Source organism: Pteronotus mesoamericanus, unplaced genomic scaffold (assembly GCF_021234165.1).
Source record: "Pteronotus mesoamericanus isolate MK-2021 breed Mesoamerican mustached bat unplaced genomic scaffold, CSHL_Meso_final contig_181, whole genome shotgun sequence".
NCBI lineage: Eukaryota > Metazoa > Chordata > Mammalia > Chiroptera > Mormoopidae > Pteronotus > Pteronotus mesoamericanus.
In genome coordinates this window covers 2,490,359-2,515,328 of record NW_026555077.1, presented here as the reverse complement: position 1 = coordinate 2,515,328, position 24,970 = coordinate 2,490,359, and the positions used below count along the sequence as shown (strand labels likewise).

Sequence of the window (24,970 nt, the reverse complement as noted above, 5' to 3'; positions counted from 1 at the left end):
TACCAAGTGACGTGAAGAGGAGCAACTGGAAAGGATCAGAGGGACCATGGTGTGACTCAGACATAGGAGCACTGTCATCTTCTGGGAAGGAGCGTTGATGGTCAGAACAGGCATGACATTTATATGGATACAATGGGCATGTTAGTACGGGCTCCTGTCTCAGTGTATTCCGGCCGCTATAACAGAATGCTGAGCACCCGGTGGGTGGCTTAACAACAGAAATCCGTTTCCCGTAGCTCTGGCGGCTGGTGAATTCAAGAATAAGGTGCCAGGAGATTTGATGTCTGGGAAGGACCCACTTCCTGGTTCACAGATAGCCATCTTCTTGATGGCCCTTTCACAGGGTGGCAGGAACAAAGGAGCTCTGTGGGGTCTCTCTTATAAGAGCACTAATCCCAGTCACAAAGGCTCCACTCACCCTCATGACCTCGTCATCTCCCAAAGGCTCCACCTTCCAATACCATCACACTGGGGGTTGGAGGCTACAATTTCAACATACAAGTTCTGGGGGGAGGGGTGGAAACAAACATTTAGTTCATAACAACCGTTTTACTAAATCTGTATGTAATTTACTCTAGTACAGTTTCTTGTTATCAAACAGTTCATTAATCTGACGTTTCAGTTAAAAGTAATTCAGGCACTGCCTGATGAAGAAATGATGTCCGGGCAGATCCAGTAGTTATTGTTCCTCAAGTTGTGACGATAGTCTTGGAAGGAGCTGCTTCACAAATGGCATCCCAACCTAGACCCTTAATCATTCCAAAATAGGGATAGATATGAAAACAGGTGTGTACAAAGGTTTTGATTGAACCTGAATCTGTCCGACCTTTAACTGAGAGAGGAGGGGCATTGTGCACACATGTTCATTCAGTAGGAGCTGAGAGAGCAGAATTAAAATGAGGTGGGTGCCAAAGCTGGCTAAGCATTGTTATTAAAACCTAAATATTAAAGATGTTACAAAGTATGGACTAAATGAAGGGCATATTTTATCAGTTAATAAGGAAATCAAGGTCCATGGAATCCCATATTTTTGACCTTACTTCATTTAATCGGGTTTTAGGTCTGACAGCTCTTCCAAAACTATTCTTAAAAAAAGAACAAAAAAAAAAAAAAAACCCCTTGAGCCTGAAAAACAGACAAAAGACTATATACGATATCATTCTAATGATTTATCTTAAGAATCTGTGAACTGTGGAATCATGATTGTTAGGTCTGAGAGACACCTGCTCACCTTTCTGAAATGAGTTGCTGAAAAGATATTCTGAGATTCAGAAAGGGTAAGGGATACAATGTTGACCTTTTGGAGACAGGAAACCTTTGATGAACTATAGGACACCAAGACAGTTCATTTAAAAGATAGTTTCAAAGCATTATCGGAGCTAGTTTTGTATGTGCATTACTGAAGCCCTTGGGTTGTCTTTTTACATAAACCCAGTGAAATAATGGTTTCCACGCTTGTTCATATGTCTGCAATCCTCATGTGGCACCTTGACTTCTGGGCTTTGTATCTGCTTTTCAGTCTCTTTTGTGCACAAAATTAAAATTTCCTTACCATTTGACAGCATGGAACTTTCCTGAGAGGGGTGTTAAAGAGAAAAGAGATAGGAAAAGGTCACAGTTCTATCTCCGTGTAATTAAGGCAGTGCAAACCGCTAAGTAAAAGTGTTGCTAATGGGATTTACTCGATTGTCCATATGAGTGCCTCCCTGTTCTAGTCTTTGAATAAGTTAAGGATCAGCTACGTATAAAATATACAGATTGTAAATCGTTGTTACAGGTAATAAGATATGTATCTCTTTAAAGACAGTTTTCCGTTAGGGCTGTGTTTAGGCTTGTGTGCTCACATTCTCTGCCTGTCTCTGTCTCTGTATATACATACACTTATGTTTATATATGTATATATATGAACATACTTGCATACATGTATACAGACATGTATATATGTGTATGTACTTCTGTCAAGTAATACTGTTTAATAAAGTATAGGTTAAAACAGAAAAAAATAGCATTGAACTTTTATTTATAGCCTTAGATTGACCATCTGCCAAGGTATAGCATGTAATCAAGGAACCATTTTGTCCTCTATTAACTCTAAAAATAAAAGATTAATAATTTTTTTTGGTTCTGAATGGAAATTAATGAAATTTTCTAGATATATAGAGGAAATTAAAACTTCACAACTGCTGAGCTTAAACTTAGAAATTTATGCCAGTGAGAATGAGTCCCAGACAAAATTGTGCCTTCATTTATTGAACGCATCATTATTTAGGAACACAATACATAACATCAGTAGGGATGCCAAGAATAATACACTATCCTGACTTTGAAATCTAGTCTCAGAAGAGACTGAGAAAGAAACAACAATATACCGTGTGACATGTAATGCAACTCAAGGCTATAGGGGAGTGGAGTGGAAGGTACCATAACAGCACACCCAGAGTGTGTCAGGAAATGTCTCCTGGGAGGAGAGGTGCTTGTGCCTCACAGGTATAGGCCACTAGCCAACAGGTGAGGGACAGTCCTTTGCAGTGGAGGGACTGCACATGGCGCCCTGAAGACATGAAGAAACACGTTGAGGAAGTGCGGGTAAGTGTGAATTAGAGTGCAGGGTGCAACAGGAGAATGAAACGTCCTCTGAAGGACCCCCAACTTTTCCACAGTCTTCCTCTGGGAAGACATTCCTGACAACTGGTGCTCTCTGGCTCCATATCCCCAGGACTTTTTACGTATTTCTATTTTTGGATGTTTTTACACCAATTTAATTGTTCATATCTGATTTTCACACTTGTCTTCAGGATAAACAATGTCAGGACTACCTCCCAGTTCTTACCATAAAACCTGGAGAACAGTGGCTACTCAGCAGTACCTGTTTATTAAACATAGACATGAATGGCCAGCAGGATGAATGACTAGGGGTAGTGTGGGGATGAGGAAGTCAGGGATTGCTTTGGTTATCAAGCAACACTTCATAAAACCTTAATGGTTTCATTTTTCTGTTTCAGATTACTTGCAGCATACAATAGTCTTACTGACAAACACCTGGCTGGATATTTTAACAATACGAGGATAAGGCGGCATCTTTTAAGATCAGGGCTGGTAAGATTTGGTGTACTTTCTACCCACCCTTTTGTTTCATTAAGTCCAATAATTCCCTCCCTTTTCTGTTTTTCTCTTTGAACTAATTAGTGACATATCCCTCCACCTCCATTTCAGAAAAATTGCTTCCTTTCCAAAGCTCTGATTTATCCTTGTGAGGCTGTGTTTCAAAAGATAAGAGAGGGGGTCACAATGACTACTACAATTTATAAATTATTGAGGAAAAACCCTGAGTTTCCAACATCATTTTTCACTTCTTTGTCTATTCATTCATTTATTCAACTCATATATGGAACAGAGTTTATGGACTAAGAATATTAAGGATTAAGGATAGAACGGACTTTACTGTCTTTAGGAAAAAATATATGTATATATATTGTTTTTAATAATCACAGAATTTGGTGTGGAAGACACAAACAGTTCAAAATTTTTCTTTGAATTTTTAAAAACTTTCATTTTCTGCGATGGTTTATTGATACATTAATGTATTTGGCTAGTTCCAAACTACCATTTCCATAACATTTCTGTTCCTCTAAATGTAATGTGAAAACCTTTTAAAAATACTATAGCTTTCCATCGAGAGAAATGGGTGTAATTTTAGAAAGTGTGACTAAAGAGTTCTGCTGTTTACCTTCTTAAAACCCAGTGGCGTTGCTATGTTGCTATGGTGTTAAAAGGATATGCATTGCGTTTCTAATTGTTTCTGTGCTTGGCACTCTGGCTGGGTAGGCCTCAGAAGGGTGAGCTTTTGGTCTCCTGTGGCTTTGTTATCAGATAGACCTGGCTGAAAGCTGGCACTGGCATTTACAAGACATAGACTCTTTAGCAAATCTCTTAACTTTCTCAGCTCCAACTTTCTCAATTGTAACATAAAGATAATGATACCCAGCCCTCTCTGATTGTTGTGGCAATTAGAAATGCTTAATAAATGGTGGTTGTAATTACTGTGGTTTTTACATTACTTCTTTGGATAACAATATGTGAGCCTCATGTATAAATAGGAAGAACTTTGCATTTACTTATCAACATCATTAACAAATACTTAACTGAACATTGGTTATGTGCATGGCAACTCAAATAAGGAAGATCCAGCTCTTTCTCTAGTCGTTTTGTTATGCTCCCTGAAGCAGCAATGTTCAACATTATCTGGGAACTTAGAAAAAGCAAAATTTAAAGCTCCACCCCAGACCTGTTGAGTCAGAAACTATGGGGTGAGACCAGTGCATTTTAGTTTTTTAAATTTTATTTAAAAATATTGGGGGTGACATGGATTAATAAGATTATATAGGTTTCAAGTGAATATTTCTGTGATACATGATCTGCATGGCACATTGCGTGCCCACATGCAAAGTCAGACATCTTCCGTCACCATATGTTTGGCGCCCTTTACCCTCTACTGCCCTCCATCCCCCTGCCCTCTGGTAGCCACCATACTGCTGTCTGTGTCTGAGTTTCAGTTTTATATCCCACGTATGAATGAATCATATGGTTCTTAGCTTTCTCTGATTGACTTATTTTGCTTATCGTAATATTCTCAGGGGTGTCGTAAATGGCAGTATTTCATTTTTCCTTATGGCTAGTGAAGTTGCCCATCTCTTCATATATCTGTGGGGAATTTAAATGTCTTCTTGGGAAAAGTGTCTGTTCTGGTCATCTGCCTATTTTTTAATTGGATTTTTTGTTTGCTTGGTGTTAAGTTTATTAGTTCTTGTTGGAGCTGTTTGCAAATATCTTTTCTCATTTGGTTGGCTGCCTTTTTGTTTTGTTGTCCGTTTCTTCTGCTGTGCAGACGCATTTTGTTTGATATAGTCCCCTTTGTTTTTGCCTTTACTCCCCTTGTCTTTGGGGTCAAATTCATAAAATTGTCTCTAAGACCAGAGTCCATAAGTTTAGTACCTATGTTTTCTTCTATGTAATTTATTTTTTCATATCTTATAATTAGGTCTTAATCCATTTTGAATTAATTTTTGTACAGGGAGACAAACCATAGCCTAATTTCGTTTTTTTGCATTTGGCTTTCCAGTTTTTCTAACACCATTTATTGAAGGGGCTTTCTTTTCTCCACTGTATGTTTTTGGCTCCTTTACAAATTCAAACCTTTACCCCTTCCCATTTTATGTTTTTGTTGTCACAAATTATCCCTGTTTATGCTATAAGTTCGTTGGTAATATTCCATGTAGTTTTGTGAACTTTTGTTCTTGGTTTCAGGTAGAATCACACCCTTGGGTATTTTCTACATTGGAAGTCTTCTGGTGATAAATTCCCTCAGCTTCTGGATGTCTGAAAACACCTTATTTTTTTCTTTATACCTAAAGAATAACTTTGCTGGATATATTATTCTTGGCTGGTAATTTCTCTCTTTTAGTAGTTTAAATATTTGGTTCTACTCTCTTCTGGCTTGCAGAGTTTCTGCTGAGAATTCTGATGATAACCTGCTGGGCTTTTGTTTATAGGTTACTTTCTTCTTTTTTCTGGCTGCCTTGAGAATTCTTTCTTTGTCATTAATTTTTGTTTTAATATAGTATGCCTTCAAGAGGGCCTTTTTAGACTGAGGTAAGTAGATGTTCTGTTTGCTTCCTGGATTTGAGGATCAGCTCCTTCTGTAGTTTGGGAAGTTCTCTTCAACTATTTATTTGAATATGCTCTCCATTCCCTCCTCCATCTATTCTTCTCTGGTATGCCTATTACTCTAATATTGCTCTTTCTGATAAAATCAGTTCTTCTAGAGTTGTTTCATTTTTTTTTTTTTTTTGCTTGTCTCTCTTTTTCCCTCTGTGTCATTTCTAGATTACTATATTTGATATCACTTACTCTTTTCCCTTTCTGGTCAGCTCTAATTCCTATGCTTGCTAGTTCATTCTTGTTATCTTTTTTTAAAAAAACATTTTATGTATTTAAATTAGACAGAGGGGAAGGAAGGGAGAAAGAGGGAGAGAAACATCAATGTGTGGTTGCCTCTCATGCGCTCCCCACTGGGGACCTGGCCTGCAACCCAGGTATGTGCCTTGACTGGGAATCTAACCAGAAACCCTTCGGTTCACAGGTTGGTGCCCAAACCACTGAGCCACGCCAGACAGGGCATCACTCTTGCTATCTTTTATTGAGTTCTTCATCTCCAGAATTTCTGGTTGTTTCTTTCCTAAAGTTTGACTGTCTTTGGTAAAGTACTCATTTTGTTCATTGACTTGGTTTCCGAGTATACTAAAACTGCCTATCTGTGTTTTTTTTCTGTACTTTGTTGAGTTTTTTCATAACTGCATTCTTGAATTCTCTGTCATTTAAATCACATATTTCCATGTCTTTGTTTACCTTCTGGAGATTTTTCATTTTCTTTCTAAACTGCATTGTTACATCGGTTATTCATGGTATTTAATGAATTCCTTCTCTCTCTAGGCATCTCTGTATGAATGGCACTTCTCAAGTAGATTGATAAGAAGTCTTTCTATTGTTTTCCAGTACATGGTGCTGAGTCACAAGTTGTTTTTTTTTTCTTTTTAACTCTCTTGAACTTCTCTGGCTTCTCGGACCTCTTTGGGGTGGTAGAAAATGGCCTGTGTTCCCTAGGAAGGTGGGTGCCTCTCCTCTTCCCCTATAATCCCTTCCCAGGGGAATGTAGTGGATGTTGGGGCTCCAAATTGATGAAATTTCAGTGCTTTGTCACTGAAGGTCCTCTGGTCGCTGTTGCTAGGAGGACTCATTCCCACAGCTCACCCCACTCCCACACATTGAGTCTGCACTGCTGGCAGCATCTGGCTGCAGAGGTCCATATATCTTTACAAGTAAATGTTTTCAGATTTTTTGGGGTAGATACCCATTAGAGGGGTCTCTGGATCATATGGTGATGCCATTTTTAATTTTCTGAGAACCATCGATAGTGTTTTTCCATAGTGGCTGTACCAAATTAAAATAACCATGTTACCTAAAGCAATATACAGATTTAATGTAACGCCCATCAAAATCTTGACCTTTTTTCAATTTGCCTTCTAGGTGATTCTAATGCAGTCTCAAGCTTCAGAACTTTTGCCCTATGGGAACATCTAGTCTAGTTGGAGAGATCAGACACCTCCCAGGGGAGAGAGAACCATGATACGTGTAAATGCAGAGGGGGTGACAGTGCATCGCATTCTCTACATTTTTCCAGTTAGAGCACATGACATGGTGTCCCCCGGACAACACATTTCAAACACTGTGGCTGAGCTGTAATTCCAAGCAAACTTTTTATAACCACACCCTTTTATTTTTTAAATTTATTTATTTTTATTGTTTATGCTATTATAGTTGTCCCTGCTCTTTCTCCCTTTTCCCACCTCCACTCAGTCCTACTCTCTCCCCGCCTAAGCCAGTCCCCATAGTATTTGTCCATGGGTTGTGCATTAATGTTCACACTCCTTTCTTCCACTGGAATTTGTATTCATAAAGAAGATTATCAATAGCCAATCACTTGTAGCACAACTTAATCACAACACTGCAGTATGTCACAACAATGGTGTTAAAGATAAAAAACAAAACTACAGTTACCAAATTAAGAACTATATGGGCATGGATTAGACCTTCAATGAAGAGCAGGCTTACTTAAGTGAAAAGGAAGAAGATGAACAATCAAGGAAAAATAACACTCTTATATATAAAAATAGGAAAAAAAGTGAAGATTACTCATAGGGAAGATTAAAAGAAAAGAAAAACAAGTACAGTTGGCCCTTGAATAACATATAACACAGGTTAGAACTGCATGGGTCCACTTATATGTAGACTTTTTTTCAATAAATACCTTTATTGTTTTTGATCTGCATATGCTAAAGGCCAGCTGTATGCATTGATTTATACCATTTTATATAAGGAATTTGAGCATCTATGGATTTTTGTATCACCAGGCATCGTGGAACCAATTCTCCACAGATAATGAAGGACAGCTAAGTTTCGGAGGATTTAAAAGTTATATGCAGATTTTTGATTGCATGGGGGTTGATAGTCATAACCCCATGTTGTTCAAGGGTGAACTGTAAATGTAAAACAGAAACTACCATTACTGGGACTTGCAGTGATGCCGATTGAAACCAATCTGGAATACTTTATATCTACGACACTGCATAATCTAAATAAATTCTGAATCACAACAAAGTAAATTACATTCTGGGCTGGAGAGTGAAGGAAGAAGAAAAAGCAGTGTGAAAACAAAGTAATGAAGCCAATTATTTTAAAAACAAACTGATGAGAGCCTCTGTGGCTCACATGTTTCGCCCTTCAAAGTATATTTCCTGGTAGATCATCAGTCCTGTGATCACTGCTCTGACTTTACTGTTCCAGGTAGCAGCCCACCCCATCCTCCCAAAAGCCTGCAAAAGAAGAAATGAGAACACCTGGGTTCCATCAAGGGAAAATCGCGACTCTAATGAAAACCTTGTTTGAAACAAGTGTACCACCTGTGTGTGTTTTCACAGTGATGGATATATAAGACTGCCTTTGTCTTTTTTCTTTTTACCCTATGAAATATTTATTAAAAGTGAAAGTTTATCAACCACAGTAACATACTCCTTTAGGCTTAGGAGACACTGCCTCTCTCTCTTATCTCTCCCTTTTTAGTGACTAACAATACATTTTCTGCTTTGTGTTTCTATGTGCGCTTTATTTATTCATGACAGATCACAAGAAGTGGAAGAATACTTTCGGAAAAAGAATACAAACTAAATATCATGAAGAGGGATCACCAAAAATATATCCGGGAGTGTTTAGCCCAGGCTATTTTCCATAAGGTTCTTGATCTAGAGGTACAAGCATTTACTATTTTCTTTATAACTGATATTTTCTAATATGATAATTAATAATACTTCTGTGTGCAGAGGCAGGCAGGGGTATCCTCCCTGTATTTCATTTAAAAAGAATGGGACAAAGTGGCCTGAGAAATACTCTGTATCTCTCTAGGTAGCAAGGAGGCAACAGACTAAAGTAAGCTTTTCTCCTTTTCAGTTTGAGACAAGTATGGACACCATTATATATTTCATGATATTTAATTTAACAAATGTAGATTTTTATTCCATAATGGCTACTGTAAAACAAACCAGTCCTCACCATCTGTACCTCAATTTCCATTTGCTAAAAAGAGTGACATCTGTTTAAATATCAGTAATTCTACTGCCATGAATTATTTCGGATTTGTTATTCTTTTAAGGCTCTGAAGCTCAGCCGTATGCTAAATTGCAAGGAATAGGCATTGAAACATCTGCTGTCCCTCCTACTTTAGGCCACATTGGTCAGCATGGATTTACAATCGAAGCATCAACAACTTTTTAAAAAATCTGACATGGCATTTTTAGTAGGATATCTAGCTAGCTTGATAAATTATTTTAGCCTTGCTCCATGAAATTTGTAGTTTCAAGCATCAACACCATTTTAATCTCTGTGAAAAAGCATGTCACTTCTTGGCTCGAACATACAGCAATAAATCAGAAAACTTGGCTCATAACATCATTGACCTGTGGGTGCAGTAAACATTTATAAACAACTGTAGAATCATCAGTAAACCAATGCTAAGTTTAGTGCCACTGAAAATTATGCTACCATTATATTGAGCAAATGCTGTGTTCACTCAAGATGTATATGACCTGTTAATTTAGGAATTCATTTTGTGCTTATATCATGTACATTAGTTACATAGAATCATTATTAATGACTCCCAAACTTGCTTGCTTAGAAAAGTATTAGTTGAAATTCTGTAACTAATTAAAAAAATAGTACAGTGTAAAATTAATCTACACCCAGCTTCAAACTTAATCAGTAGGCGCCAAGCTCTGTATTAGTCTTGATCCTTGAAGTTTGGTTTTCCAAACTTTCATTTAACTGACACATTATAACTGCTAAATATGCTATTATTTAAGCATCTTTGTGTATTCTTAAAGTTTGGAATAGATATCATAGATAAATGGTAAAATGTAATATATAATTATATAAATTAATTAACAGAATATTTCTAAACTACCACATTTGTCTCACATTTCGTTTAGGCTGGTGCTGTTTACTAATATTATTATATTCATATTCATGCATTCATACAACAAACATTAATTGTAGGCTTACTATATACCATTATGAGGCTATGTGATGTATAGCTGGGAGACACAGTTTTTAAAAAAAATACTGTAGAAAGTGATCAAATGATAGAAGAAAGGAACAGACAGTCTGAGCTCAGAACCGAAAGGCCTGGTGACTTGCCTCTGTGACAGTCAGAGGAAGCTGCACAGAGGTCCTGCTATTTGAATGGGACCTCGGAAACTGAGGGAGACACCACATGAAAACATGAGAAAGGCATTCCAGAGGACATTGCGGATGGAAAGGAAAGCTCCCTAAGGCCAGACTGCACAATGGGTTGGTTAGAAGAGTGGCGGGAAGGGACACTCTCCACAAAGCGTGGGCCCAGGTTCTGGAGGGCCTTCCATTGCACGTTAGGTCTGGAGTGTAGGTGAGGAGGTGGTGAAACACTGTTTAGCAGGGGAGTGAAACAAATGAGCAGAGCTGTTTTAGAAAGATGATGTTGCTAAAAATGTGGAAGATGGATTAATGAGCTGGAAAAGACTGGAGGTGGGAGGTCAATTAGGAAGCTGTTGCCAAAGGGCGTGGGCTGACAGCAGGAGTGGAAGTGCTGGGGAGACGCAGCTGTCCGCAGAGACGGGGAGGGAGAGACGGAGGGAGAGACGGACGCCGGCTGAGCGAGGCAGGCCAAGGGGCCCCGAGAAACGCGGAGGCCTCCCGCCTGGCGGGCACCGTGTGCGCTGCCGATCAGGAACAACAACATAGGCTGGCAAAGAACCTTCAGGTGATGAGAAAAGGTGCCCGGTCGGGTGATGTCCTGGAAGCCGGAGGTTCTAGAGAGCGGCAGAGTGGCTGAGTGACATGAGTACTGGGACACAAGAAATGAGGCGTGACCCAGAGGACAAAGACGTGGGTGGCCTTAGTGGAAGTAATCCCAGTGACGGGGAAGAGGAGGGGCGGTGGCAGTGGATGACCGCGGTATAAATGGGAGATGGCAGGTGGTTAATACCGAGTGTCCTAAAGCTTGGTGCGAGCGGGAGAGAGCTGCAAAGGGCGAGAGGAGAAAGCGGGTGGGACGGTGAGGTCGGGGCGACGGGGTCCGCAGGGTCTCGGGGCGGCAGGAGCCGCTCGGGAGCAGAGAAAGATCACTCTTTACAATGCCCCCAGATGTGCCTGAACGATTTCAACCCGAGTGATAAGCAGATTATTTTTACACGATTTTTATATTTCAATTATGTGATATTATAGAAAATTACAAAAACACGAGAAAGCATAAAAAAGGAAATGTCTCCTCTCAGAGATAACTGCTGTTTACGTAATCACATTTTCTTTTAGTCTCCATTCATATTATACATTAATAAAAACATGCTGTATTTAGAGAGAAACAAAGTTTCGTGAAAAAACAAACAAAAACAAATAGGTAGTTAGTGTCAGATAGACTGAAGTTCAAGCAGTGGCCAGAGGTGTGGCCTGGGGGCGAATTGATGATCCTCTGCCTCAGTTTCTTCATTTGTAAAATAAGACAGCTTAGCAATTACAGTTGTTCCAGAAAAGATGACAGGCACAGAACACCTACCTTTCTAGTCTGGGGACAGGCACACAATATGAACTTGATGAATTAAAGTGCATTCATGTGCAATTCTGTATCCTTTTTTCTGTATTACATGTATTCCCCATTTTTTAAACAAACTCTTTATGAACCTTATTTTAATGATTATATTCTATTCCATTATATATAGATGTGCCAAAACTTAACTATTCTTTTAAGGTTTATTGTGCTCCTGAACTTTTTGTTTTGAAGAGAACAGCACTACCAACGACAACAAAAACACCTTTTAGACAACACCTTTGTGCATAACATTTTTTTTTATTAAAAAATCAGATTTCCTCCTAAGTTTAAACATAAAATTTACTGGTTAAAGGGTAGGGACACTTTTAACTGTCTGATACATGTTATATTGGCTTTCCAAAGAGTTGTACCAATTTATATTCCCACTTGCACACAAAAGCAGGTGATTCTTCTCCATCTCAAGGACAAGAGGGGTAATTGAGAACATGGTTAGCTGGGAGAATTATTTTTCTCTAAAAAATTTGTGGCTGTAATTGATATGAATCTCTCCTCCATTCTTTCCTGTATGCTTAGCGTTACCATCAGCTTGAAATTAAAAAGAAACTGGAGACCTTAGCTAGAAAGGAGCGAATTCAGAGATTTAAGGTAAGTAGTTACATAAGCCTCTTTTACTTCATAATATTATTTTATGATTTGGAAAGCTAATGGTGCTGTTATTGATGTTCCTTGGGGCACTTTTCTCTGGGGTAACTCATAGCTGAGGTCAAATGCTGGTTTCACCACGCTTAAACCTTGGCCACTGTTATTACAGAAGATCATGACAAAATAGGAGCTGCCCGTGCAAAATAAGTTTATAAGGCATAAACCTTTCAAAGGAAAACTCTAAAACATTCTTCTCAAGTTTGGAACTTTGCTTTTGTATTTTCTTGACTGATATGTAAGAGAAGCTGTGGGATTTTTTTTCTTAAGAAAGTAAAAATAGATGGTTATGTTCCCAAGGTGATGGAAAACAGGGCATTCTAAGAATTACCCAATGGCACATTTTCACTTGTGACCCTTCAGAATATGTGGTAGGAAAAATCTACCTTAGCAAACAACAGCATAAGATTTAAGCATTTTGCACCAGGCATTTCAAAATTCCCTGTTTGTTTTTTATTTTTGTATTTGATATCCTTCTTTGAAGTGAACGTATGAAATACATAAATTTGAATTGAGATGAGAGAATCAATTAGGCATGTCTGAAAGGTTTCAGTCTAGGTTGGCAGTTTTACTCAATTCCTGGAGCCATGCAAACTCACATGCTGTTCTTCATTTTCTGTGTCGTATTACAAATGTGAGGCCCAAGACACATTTCACAGACTGATGAATATTTGTAAAGCTTCTATAGAATAACTTGCCATATAAGACAGTAATTTTTCCCTCTGGCCTGATAGCCTCAAATATGTCTATTTTATCATGGTCAAAAGATAATCTTGTTACAAAGGTGTTGTTAAATAACAGACGACAGGTCAGTTTTTCAAGATCAGAAGAGTTAGTGTGTAGAGATTTGTGGTTAATTCAACTTGGCCAATATTGTCCTACATCAAGGACTGAGTTACAGATTCTATAATTTACTGCTGAAATGTTGATGGAGAAAAATGGTTACTGGAAATAAAAAGTGACTAGCACTGCCCGCGGCAGTGTGCGGCCCACTCGCGCCCGGACTGCCAGGCGCACTGCGAGAGAGAGAGGGGCATGTTAAAGCATTGGCAGATCTGTGATAGACACTCCAGTTCTTCCCACACCAGTTCCATGCTTTTAGTTTGTAACGGTTTTCACTTTAGAGTCACACTTAGTGAAAGACCTAATTTTGGCCTCTTTCAGGTAATATGCAACCCTTTTGCTTGGGGCATTGTTTAACAATTTTTTTGAGGTAGAAAAGAAATACTTTTCTTGTACTCTCTACTGATCAGAGTAATGAGGAGCTCTATGCTTCTTGGAGTGATCGGCTTAAAGCAGATTAATAAATATTTTTGCTAAAATTGAGGATGGACGGCCCCTGTAGCTATTTCTTTTACAACTCTTTCTTTGAATAAAACAGACTCAGTTTCCTGCCTTTCACTACTGCCCCGAACTCCCCAGTACAGCTGTGGAAATGTTTTCTGACTATCATTCTAGGCCTGAGAAGGAACATTTTAGAAGTAATGATAAAGGACTTCTTCAGTCATAATAGTATTTTTTTAGGGGGTAGGCACTAACACCTAACCTAGATTACTAACTATGCATCAATTTGTTAAATTACTTTCTTATTCTAGGGAGAGCCCATAAGATGGTCTATAGAAAAAAACATGCCGGTGCTGTCTCCCCACCCCCCAGCGGGCCCAAAGACTAACCGTGGCCATAGTGTTGTGGTTGAGGAAGGACATTCCAGTCCAGTAACACTGGTGAGTCATAGTAAGCACTGTCATGCACCATCCTGAGTAATTAATGTATAATTTCTTATTACTTTCAGAAAGAATGCTTTCTGGGTACACGTCTGTATAATCCTAAGAATTCTGCTGAATGAAAACGTAGTCCTATATCTATTCAACTCTGTCTTTACGGAATGCCTCACCTTTGATCAATATCACCCCTGTTGAATTCATTTTGGTAGTTAGTGCTAGATTAAATTGCTTTAAGCAGGAGTCCCTGACCCTGGGGCTGAGGACCGATACCATTCCGAGACCTGTTATGACTGGGCCGCACAGAGGTGCGCAGTGGGTGAGTGACCTAAAGCCTCACTCACTTTACTTCCTGAGCTCAGCCTCCTGTGGGGTTGGGCAAGCAAGCAGAAGCTTCACAAATGTGCAGACATGTTAGGCCTGTGTCTCCGTGCCTCTGTCCCCCACCTGACTGTCCCTGGAAAAATTGTCTTCCTTGAAACTGGTCCCTGGTGCCGAAAGGTTGGGGACCACTGGCTTTAAGTACAGATTACTTACATTATTTACATGCCTAAACACCTTCACTTGCTTTGTGTCACCTATAGAAAATCACAGACTCTTTCACCTGACACTGAAGACCCTAAACTATGTGAGCTCAATTTATCTATTCCCACAATTACCCTTTAGCAACCTGCAATGCAGCAAAATGGAAACATTAGTTGTTACATGTTCCTGCTCTATTTTTTGACCTCTGCATTTTGTCTTGATGTTCCCTCTACTCTCTCCTTATGTGTAGAGTTTATTTATGCACACAAATTGAGTGGTACTCCATAGCATTTTGGGCCAGATACTTATATTTGTGTTTCATTTATCAAAAATAGGTATACATACTCTAAGATAAATATAATTAAATATGCAGAAATTCTATTTAAAGAAATTGCACACGGACCTTTCCTTCCACTTTGATTCATTTATAACCTAGAGGTGGCATTCGCTTGAAGGAAAGAAAGGTAACTTGAAACAATATAGATACAAGAAAAGATTTGTAAAATATTTGCTGGAGGTTGATGGTTTAAGTTGTAAATGAATTGCTCGATTAGTCTTTATTCTTGCTTTGTGTAGCCTGATACATTTCCTTGTTAATGCCAACGTTTTTTTTTTTTTGGATTTCACAGTGTTTATAGAGAAATTGCAGTGCTTTCATAGATTGTTAATGCAGGTTCATCACATATAGTGTTAAGATTTGACATTCTTCAGAAGGTAAATATGTTTTGACATTTCTGGGTGAACAGCTCAAGTTATGAAAAGCCACCGCCTTCCCTTTCTTGTTACCATATTTCCAGGCTCCATTTAAATGTATATGTATACAAATTATCCTTTTTTTATGTGGCAAATTTACTAGACTCTCAAAAGCTTAAACTGGGTGAAACAAAAGAAACAATCAAGTGCTGTTTTCTATCTTCCCACCTGTTTCAGAGAGGAAAAACCCTTGAAAGGCTTTCTTTTCAATTTTCCAGCTGAACACCCTCAATAAGTAGTTTATGATACATCCAGGAGATCTTAATGTGGCAGGAATGAGAAAGTAATTTAAAAATTACAGGAAACACTGACACCAGCACTTCAGAAGCCTTTCTAGCTGGTAAGCCGCAATTCTTCCCTTGGTCACCCCTACGGTGCTTTTGCACTGTAAGGGATACCTATTGTGATCTTGGCATTGTAGTTCCCATTCTACAGAAATTCAAGTCCTCCTCTTTGTTTTCCCAACCTGGATACATATCAGTTATATTTGACTCCTGACCTCCAAGTGCCATTGAAATGAAGATACGAATCCTTTTGGGAGATTGCCATCGATTTTTCTCTTTTAACTTTCTTGAGTGAATAAGGGAAGTATCCAGCGAATAGTTATTGCATTTGGCCACTAATTGCACCTAAGTTTTCAAAATAACATATAGGCTTTTAGCTGCATTGTTCCCAGTAAAACTCTGGAAAGTCATTCCACTAATTCTGCACAGGCTTGGAAGATTCACCCCCAGAGTACATACACTAAGAATTAGAAATGCTCAGCTAAGCTGAATAATCACCAGGTAGTCAATTTTGATTCACATTGTGGTACAGATTTGAAAATGTTAAGCTATAGTGGCATATTTGTTCCAAGAAAATATAGTATGAGCAATTTGAAATATAGCAAATTTAAGGTGGCTTTTGATGTGAACTACAACAGTTTGTAGCTCACAGCTGTTAGTTGAATGGTGCAGATTTGTTTTTAGAGATAAATGTAATCAGTTAAACATTTGACTGCCACATCCATCTAACTGAGTATCTGTATGCAAATGTGGAGAAATAAAATTTAGAGCACAACAGCCAATTGATCATGTTCTAGTTTATAGTAACCTGCTTTTTTGAATTCCTACGTTAGATTCTCAGTGTTTTTGTGTTCAGTTGGATTATTTGACAGGAGAGAGTCTTAAAGCACTTTTGTTTTACAGAGTTCAAAGGAATTCTTTTGGGTGACCTGATTTCACTGTTCAGAAACCTCTAGCTTCATTTTTCTTCGTGGGTTTTACAGCCTTTCTTTTTGGGGCTCACATAGGCTTATGTTCTGTTTCATGAAATCAGATGTTCTAGTCAGTCTCTTGATTGACTAGAATTGGTTTCCTGAGGTGGTCGGGATATGGGTTTGTGTGCAGTGAACATAAGGACGCCCTCTCGTCCCCAGTACATGCGCGTGAATCCCAACTGCTGTTGCCATCTCTATTCTGTAGTGTCCTTGAAAGCTCAGACTCCTCTCTAAGCGCATGACCTGGGAGTTTCATGTATCGCTTCTGCTCACATCTTTGTAGTCCAAACTGAGGCATCTATCTATGCAGAGTTGCCAGAGATGCTGGAAAATGCAGTGTTGATTTGTAATAGCCATGTTTCCTGATAAAAATTCTATTACTAGTGAAGAAAGGAAGACAGATGCTAGGGGAATACTATCTGTGTTCTCTTCTCACTCGGATGTTCAGATTTACCATTCCTCCTCTCTGCTCCTCCATTTTCTTCTGTTGCTCATCCATTTGGGTAACATATAACTGCTTCTGGGAAACTTTAATTTTTTAGTCTCATTGGCTTATTCCAAGTAACTGTAGTTCTAAGTGCTGTGAGTTCTCAGGTATTTTACTGTATTTTCTCTTTGGCAGTATTTGTGTGGTTCATTTGGCACTAATTGTCTTATGTCAACATTAGATGTTAAAAATTGCTTTTTAATCTCCTCCTAGTGCCTATAATTGGAATCCAATAAATATTGACTTATTAAAACCAGAGATTTAGTACATATGACATGATTGTGTCAGGATGGCACAAAGACCAACTTTTGGTGGTAGAAGCTGCCCTATCATTTTTTTAAATGTATTTACACTTTCACAGAGTTGAATATTTTGTTCACCATTTTTTAGAATTAAGGTAGTAAACCTTACTATGAATCATTTATATACTATCCTCATACCTTTCTGTCCAAATATGCATATATTATTCTGAATGGGTTTTCTACCATTTTATTATAATAGAATAACTGGGCCAAAAGTCTTGTTTTTTTTCACTTTTGAAACATTGCTGATCTTTATACTAAACTCATATGTTCTGCCAGCGCCACAGAAGACACTGCTGATGCTTCATACGGGCACTTTTGGTATTCTCTGCAGCATATTCCTGATTAGAAAGTGTATCAGTCAGGATCTCAGCAGGAAACAGATGGCTCACACAAATAGGGTAATTAGGAAGGGTTTAAAAAAGAAACTATTTACAAAGATTCAGGCAGGGTTAAGGAAAAGCAACTAGGGATGTTTAGCGTACTGGGGTCAGCCCAATGGGAAATTATTCCACCTTGGCCTAAAGTGAACAGGGAGGGTTTGCAGAGAGAACTTCTCCTGCTTGTAAGCTAGGAGAGGACTTCCTGGCAGAGCTGTGGGCTTAGGTGGAAGGACCTAGCTGGCCCATCACGGTGGTGGGAAGGGACCAGAAGAATTCAGACCCCAATCTCTTTTCTTCCTGTCTTTTGATCTCCTATCTGTGCCTTTCATTGGCCAAGTCTAACTGGACTCCTGAGGTTAGTTGGTTAGTCCATGAAGAAATGACTCCCAGAGACCAGAGCAGGGCAGAGAAGGCAGAAAAGAGGAGCCAGTGGGAAATACATGGCCTGCCAAAAAAAAAAAAAATCTCCGTTTTTTTCACAGTTTTCCAAAGTTGCCAGTGACTATTTTTCTCTTTTGTTTTCCTAACATTTCAGGGAAGAAGTTGACTAAATAATAATGCATTATGGTTAGACATTTACTTTTTCTATTTTTTTCAATCACAGTGCTTATACTTCAGCACTAATCTCAAGACTTAAAAGATTCTCTGTAGAATTTATGTTGAAAACATTTAAATAGAAATGATTCCATTCCAGCCGTATCTCTTTAGATCTCTAAAATAGGGACATTATTCAATTTAGCATTTAATTGAGCAAAGTCATTCTATGCACAGCATAAACTAGGTATTGTCAGTGAATTTATGGTATGAATAAAATACAGGAACCTAATAGAGAACAAATATCTCCTTTGTCTAGAATACTCTGTAACTGTGGCATTTAGTTATGTAGAGGACTTCCACACCATATGTTTTAACAAATACTTTGGGTCATAGGGGCATGCATAATGGAAGGACATAATTAAAGTTTAATCTGTTCAGTAAAAAGGCACCATTAATTACTCTAGTCAATTTGTTGGGTTATTAATTGGTTCTGGAAACATGTCAAAATAGTAATTTAAGTGGATTTTTTTTCTTAATTGTCTAGACAGCCCCTCGACCATACACTGCCCCAGGAATTATGCAGCCTCCAGTTCGATTACAGCCTCTTCCCAGTAATCGTGCAGTCGGAGCTGTACCAAAGGTCACTTCAGGGTCCAGATCAAAAACTTCACCGCTGGAAAATGAAGCTCCATTTCCCATTGGGGTAAATGTTATTTCTTCAGGAAATATCTTTTTATTCTTGATTAGAATATTAGGTTATCACAATATTTAAGGTGCTAGATTTAATTAATCTACTCGGTGAAATTTGTATAGTGCACTTATTAAGCACTTACGATGTCCTATTTAATTATCTTACTCTAATGGGAAAGGCTATAATTTATGTGTTAGTGAACAAAAAGAATAAGGAATAGATTCTTAATACTATAAAGTGATCTCTCATTAATTTGAAGGGTTGTATGAAAAACAAAGAAGAACTTTTTATAGACAGATATGACTTCTACCAGAATAGACCCAGTATTGACTGCTTCTAAATTTTAAATGCATGAAACTTAGAAAATGAAACTTTCCAAGAATAGGTTTTCATTTGCATGCTGACTTACTTTACCATCAGTGTATGAAATTGCTTCAAGTTTGACTCTGGAGAACATTGGCTAGAGAAGGAAAAGAATGTCTATCTTTAAAAAATGCTGGATTAATCACAAACAGAAGCTTGACTCTGCTTGCTTTTCAAGGTTATGTCTCAGGTAATTTTCAGTTATTTTAATAGAGCATGGAAAGGAGGTATAGCAACTACAAAACATGAGTTCCTTAAACAGGGAGATATCATTAAGACACTGAGTAACTAGGGAGGGTATTGTTTACATTTCTAACAGAGAAGAAACATTTGCCAGCTTAAGAACCAAGGTCATAATACAATAGTAATTACATTCAAATGAGTGAATTTAGTTTTTAGGAAACAGAAGATATATGAAATTAAGATATTTTTATCTAACGCTGACAAACACTAAGGAAGTAATCCATATAAATGATTTTTTTCACAGTAAAAGTATAGATATTACTAAAAATGATTACTATTTTAATCCATTTAATATGGTTTTCAGCTTATGCACAACTTTTTACAAGAACTTATTATAACTAAATAGCAGTTTATCAGAAAGCAAGGGAAATTAAACCAAAAGTGGTGGCACATTTTCTGGGGAAGACTGCTTAAAAGTAGGCAGGAACTTATTAGGTCATAAGTCAATGAGGTTTGCACTTTCTAGGATCTGGTCTCCCCTCGCCCCAGACATTTCCTGTTTCGGCTAGTGTTCAGAAATGGTCAGGTCCTGAGACATTGTCTCAGACTAACTAAAATAATGCACAACAAGCTAATTTTTCTCCCCCTAGTAAACCAGAATGGGGAGCAAAATCATGAGGGACCATGAATCCACAGCTATCAAATAATTGCAGTTTGTAGAGGCAGTACATGTGCCCCTGGAGGCAGGCCCCGTGGGAAGCCGTATCACAATGAGAAGGTTGCCTGGTGAGCATGGAATCAGAATGAGCAGATGTGGTGGAGTGGAATGTTAATGGCATCAGGCTAAGATGGCTTGATACACCCATCTCATTTTAGGAATGAGATTGCCAAGGTACCAGGGAACGCAAAGGTCTTTGGCTAAAACCCTCTGTATGCTCTTAAGAATAACTTTGCCTTTAAGACTGAAAATATTCAAAGTCAATGGGTGATATATCCTGTACCCTCAATAGTACTTGGATGGGCACTTTCCATGTTTGTCAAGGTGACTATATATTTTTTCTAAGCTCCTTTACATATTCTTTTACTATATACTTTGATAGATATATTTTCCTGTAAGACATGTGACTACTATCAATCATGCAATATTCAAGTTCTGCTGGGCTAAGAAGGGAACCTTTCTGCTTTTAGGTGATTTTCCAAATCTTCCTTGAGCCACTGGGTGGATTTACTAAATAAATATGCACAGGGCTTATATTTTCATCTTTTCAAGTTTCAAAGTGTGAGTGATTGAGGGACAGGCAGTTAATGTTACTTACATGGCTGACAAAATTGAGATCAATCCCATCTTAATTTAAACTAACTAAACTTACACTTTCCACTCAGTAAATATTTATTGGGCGCTTACTACCACTGAGGTACTGTTCTAAGCGTTGGTGGTATATAAATTATCAAGGCAAGCAAAAGTCTCTAACTTACTGAATTTTATATTATAATGTACATAAACAAAACATACTGCCAGAAAAGATATAATTTCTTCAATGGCATTGATGATAAAAATGATTTAATATAAAATCAGACAAGAAGTTCCTAAAGAATAATAGTCTGCATGATTGATGAGTATGTAGTGAGCACCCACTAAATTTGTATTGCTTTCTTTAAAATTAAAGAAGGGTGTGGTATGCATGTGGGAATTGTTTGAAGGTGCTGGTTGATCTTTCTAAATGTCAGGAGTTAGGGTCTTTGATTTGAGCAAAAGCAATATGGTAAGATACAGGCTGGTTGAAATGCAATTGAGTAAAAATAATGAATTGATTGAAATGATTATCCTTGGAATAAGAGTTTCTCATGCACTATGACAGAAACAGAAATTGGTACAACTATTGTGGAAGCAATATGGGAATATCTGTCAACATTTTAAATGAACATGCTCAAGCATTTTAATCTATAGGGATTTTTCCTAGGAATACACACATATGTGGAAAGCAATAAATTTAAGAATGTTTATTATTATTATAATAGTGAACAATTATAAGATACCTAATAATTTAGTAGGGTATTATTTTAAAATGTCATAATATAGTAAAATGTGTTTAAAATAATAAGGTAGAATTATTTGTACTGACATGGAAAGGTATTGAAGATGCTATGGGCTAAAAATGTGATATAAGGAACATGTTAATTTTTTAAAAAAATTATCAGACCATTTCCAAATAAGGCATGCAGTTGAGTGACTACTTAGAAATTAAAAAAAAAAAATCCCCAAGCTCTAAAAGTTTCTCATTTATTCATTTTATTGTTCTTATTATTTTCACTTCTTTAATTATATTTTTATTACAATATCAGTACATACCATCACAGAAAAAAGGAAATTGTAAAAAAGTAAAATGATAGCATAAATAACACCTGCAATATGAACCATTCTAACAATTCTAAACAACTTGGCAACTATCTATTTAAATCCTTCTCTGTTCATATAAATGTTGTCTTCAATCAAAATATGTACTACACTTGGTTTTACTTCACCTGCTTTTATTTATTTATAATGAAAAATGTTTGGAGAATGACTTCCCTTTCTTAAAATTAACTTCTTACCGCTTAAGCATCTCAAAATAAAGAATAAATTAACTGAAAATGAATTGAAAACCATACCAAATAAATTAGCGTAAAGTCCAGGCACCATATCTGAAACTTCATCAACCTGGCTCACACTGTTTGCCCCACCCTGGTGATTTTCTAAGACCCTGCCCCACCCGGCTTTCAGGCCCACACAAGCTGTTTCCAGTGGCTTTTCCATACAAATGGCCTATCTTGTCTTCTGCTTCAGATTTTCCTAAAATCTCTCAAAGCAGCAGCATCTGGCCTCAGCGTGTCCTTTACCTCTCAATAAGTGGCCCAAGCCCAGCACAAGTAGCAGCCATCTGCAGATTGCTTTGTAGTTCATTTCGGGTGGCCCTGAGCAGAACACAGGGCCACCCAAAATGACCTTGGCCTGCATATCCTGGAAGGCCCCAGAGGCAGCGCATCCAGTGGACAGCTTCAGACCATGTTGAAGCGTCACCACCTAACCACCTCTGTAAGTAACACATTCGAGGAGAGGACTGAGCAGATACCAGAGCCCCACTGAAGTTAGTCCTGCTCTGTGGGATGGACCCCTGCATAGCTGATCCTCCACGGTGGTCGGAGTTCAGTGGTTGTAGCCAGTAGTTGCAGCTGATCAGCCTGGAGGTATATCCTGTCATTGATGTGCCAACAGCAATCAAGGCTCAACTATAAAAGGAAAATGTACACAGCCCACATGGAGAAGAGCACAACTTGAGTGCCCAGCTTGGGTGCTAGGGGAGGCTATGTCACTGGATCTTATAGGATACCTACTACATTAGGCCACTCTACCAAGTCTAGGAGACAGAGCAGCTCTAACTAATACATAAGAAACAAACACAGGGAAGCTGCCAAAATGAGGAGACAGAGGAACCTGCCTCAAGTGAAAGAACAGAATAAAACTCCTAAAAAAGAACTGAACAGAATGGAGATAAGCAATCCACTTGATACAGAGTTCAGGACACTGGTTATAAGATGCTCAATGAACTTCCTGAGAACCTCAACAACATAAAAAAGGACCAGTCAGAAACAAAGGATACACTAACTGAAATGAAGAATAATTTACAGGGAATCAACAATAGAGTAGATGAAGCTGAGAATCAAATAAGCAATTTGGAATATAAGAAAGCAAAAAACACCCAATCAAAAAAAGCAAAAGGAATTAAAGAAAATGAGGATCGTGTAAGGAGCCTCTGGGACAACCCTAAGCGTACCAACATTCACATCATAGGGGTGTAAAAAGGAGAAGAGAGAGAGAGCAAAAAATTGAAAACCTATCTGAAAAAATAATGACAGAAAACTTCTCTAACCTGGTGAAGGAAATAGACATTCAAGCCCAGGAAGTGCAGAGTCCTGAACAACATGAACCCAAAGAGGCTCATACCAAGACACATCATAATTAAAATGCAAAAAATTAAAGACAGAATCTAAAAGCAGCAAGAAAATATCAGTTAGTTAACTACAAGGACATTCCCCTAATACTGTCAGCTGATTTCTCAACAGAAACTTTGCAGGCTAAAGGGAATTGGCAAGAAATATTCAAAGTGATGAAAAGCAAGAACATCCAGCCAAGATTATTCTACCCAGAAAAGCTATCATTTAGAATGGAAGGGCAGATAAAGAGCTTCCCAGACAAGAAAAGGTTAAGGAGTTCATCACCACAAAACTAGTATTATATGAAATATTAAAGGGTCTTCTTTAAGAAGAAGAAAAGGAATAAATATATGAACAGTAAAAAGGCAATAAATACATATCTACCAACAACTGAATCTAAAAAACGAAATAAACAGAACAGAAACAGACTTATAAATACAGAGAATATTTTGACAGTTGCCAAATGGGAGAGGGGTGGAGGGATGAAAAAGGTAAAGAGATTAAGAAATACAAACTGGTTGTTGCAGCACAGCTGTAGGGATGTAAAGTACATCGTAGGGAATATAGTTGGTAATATTGTAATAACTATATGTGGTATCAGGTATGTTATTTGTCAGGATAATCAGTCAGTTATATAATGTCAAATCACTGGGGTGTACCTCTGAAACTAATATAATAATGTATGTCAACAGTAATTGAAAAATTAAAAAATGATTTAAAAGTAGAAAAAATAAATGTGTATAAAGTGGATAAAAATAATTGAAAATGATTTAAAGTTTGGAAAACTACCTCAGATACACAAAAATTATCAATTTGTGAAAATTTAAAGACTCAAATATACCTGAAAGATGTAACGTAATCAATTATAACTGGTGCTTTTAACTGTTGAGGTAATACATGTTGATTAAACTTTCAAATAATAGAAAGATTTATAAAATGCAAAATGATATCTTCCCCAATAATCCAAATCCCTATGACAACCTTATGGTCAAATCTTCCAGTTATTCTCACTTTTATCAAAATTATATGTAAATTATTTAAAAGAAATGTATGATTATAACTCATGGTCCTTTTCATATCTGGATGGATAGATTAACACTGTTTTTTTGAACTTGGTGAGAATCTATTATAAAAACAAAGCAAAATTTAGTTTAATATTCTCCTCTTGATGTGCTTGAAGGTTCAACTAAATTTGTTATATATGTGTATCTTTACATTTACGTCAGTGTACTTGTGTAATTATTTTGGATAGCTTTATCTGGATGAGTTGAATTTCTAGGAAAAAATAAGCTGAAAAGAGCCTTGGGTTAACATCTGTATTTGGTACCTTAATATTATATTATCGAGGACTATTAAAACACCTGGATGGGTGCAATGAATATGAAGACAGTGCTAACATCTCATTGT

The 24,970-nt window shown here is 37.6% G+C and overlaps 1 protein-coding gene across 1 annotated transcript in view; it reads left to right on the top strand.

Annotated features, from left to right (window-relative positions):
* ERICH3 (glutamate rich 3) overlaps nucleotides 1-24,970 on the top strand; it is a 107,720-nt gene that overhangs the window by 18,781 nt on the left and 63,969 nt on the right. The window contains exons 2-6 of the mRNA XM_054566854.1: nucleotides 3,003-3,096; nucleotides 8,736-8,861; nucleotides 12,263-12,334; nucleotides 13,984-14,112; nucleotides 18,899-19,057. Of these exons, the coding sequence (XP_054422829.1) occupies nucleotides 3,003-3,096; nucleotides 8,736-8,861; nucleotides 12,263-12,334; nucleotides 13,984-14,112; nucleotides 18,899-19,057 (580 nt within the window). The remainder of the gene's footprint in view (nucleotides 1-3,002; nucleotides 3,097-8,735; nucleotides 8,862-12,262; nucleotides 12,335-13,983; nucleotides 14,113-18,898; nucleotides 19,058-24,970) is intronic.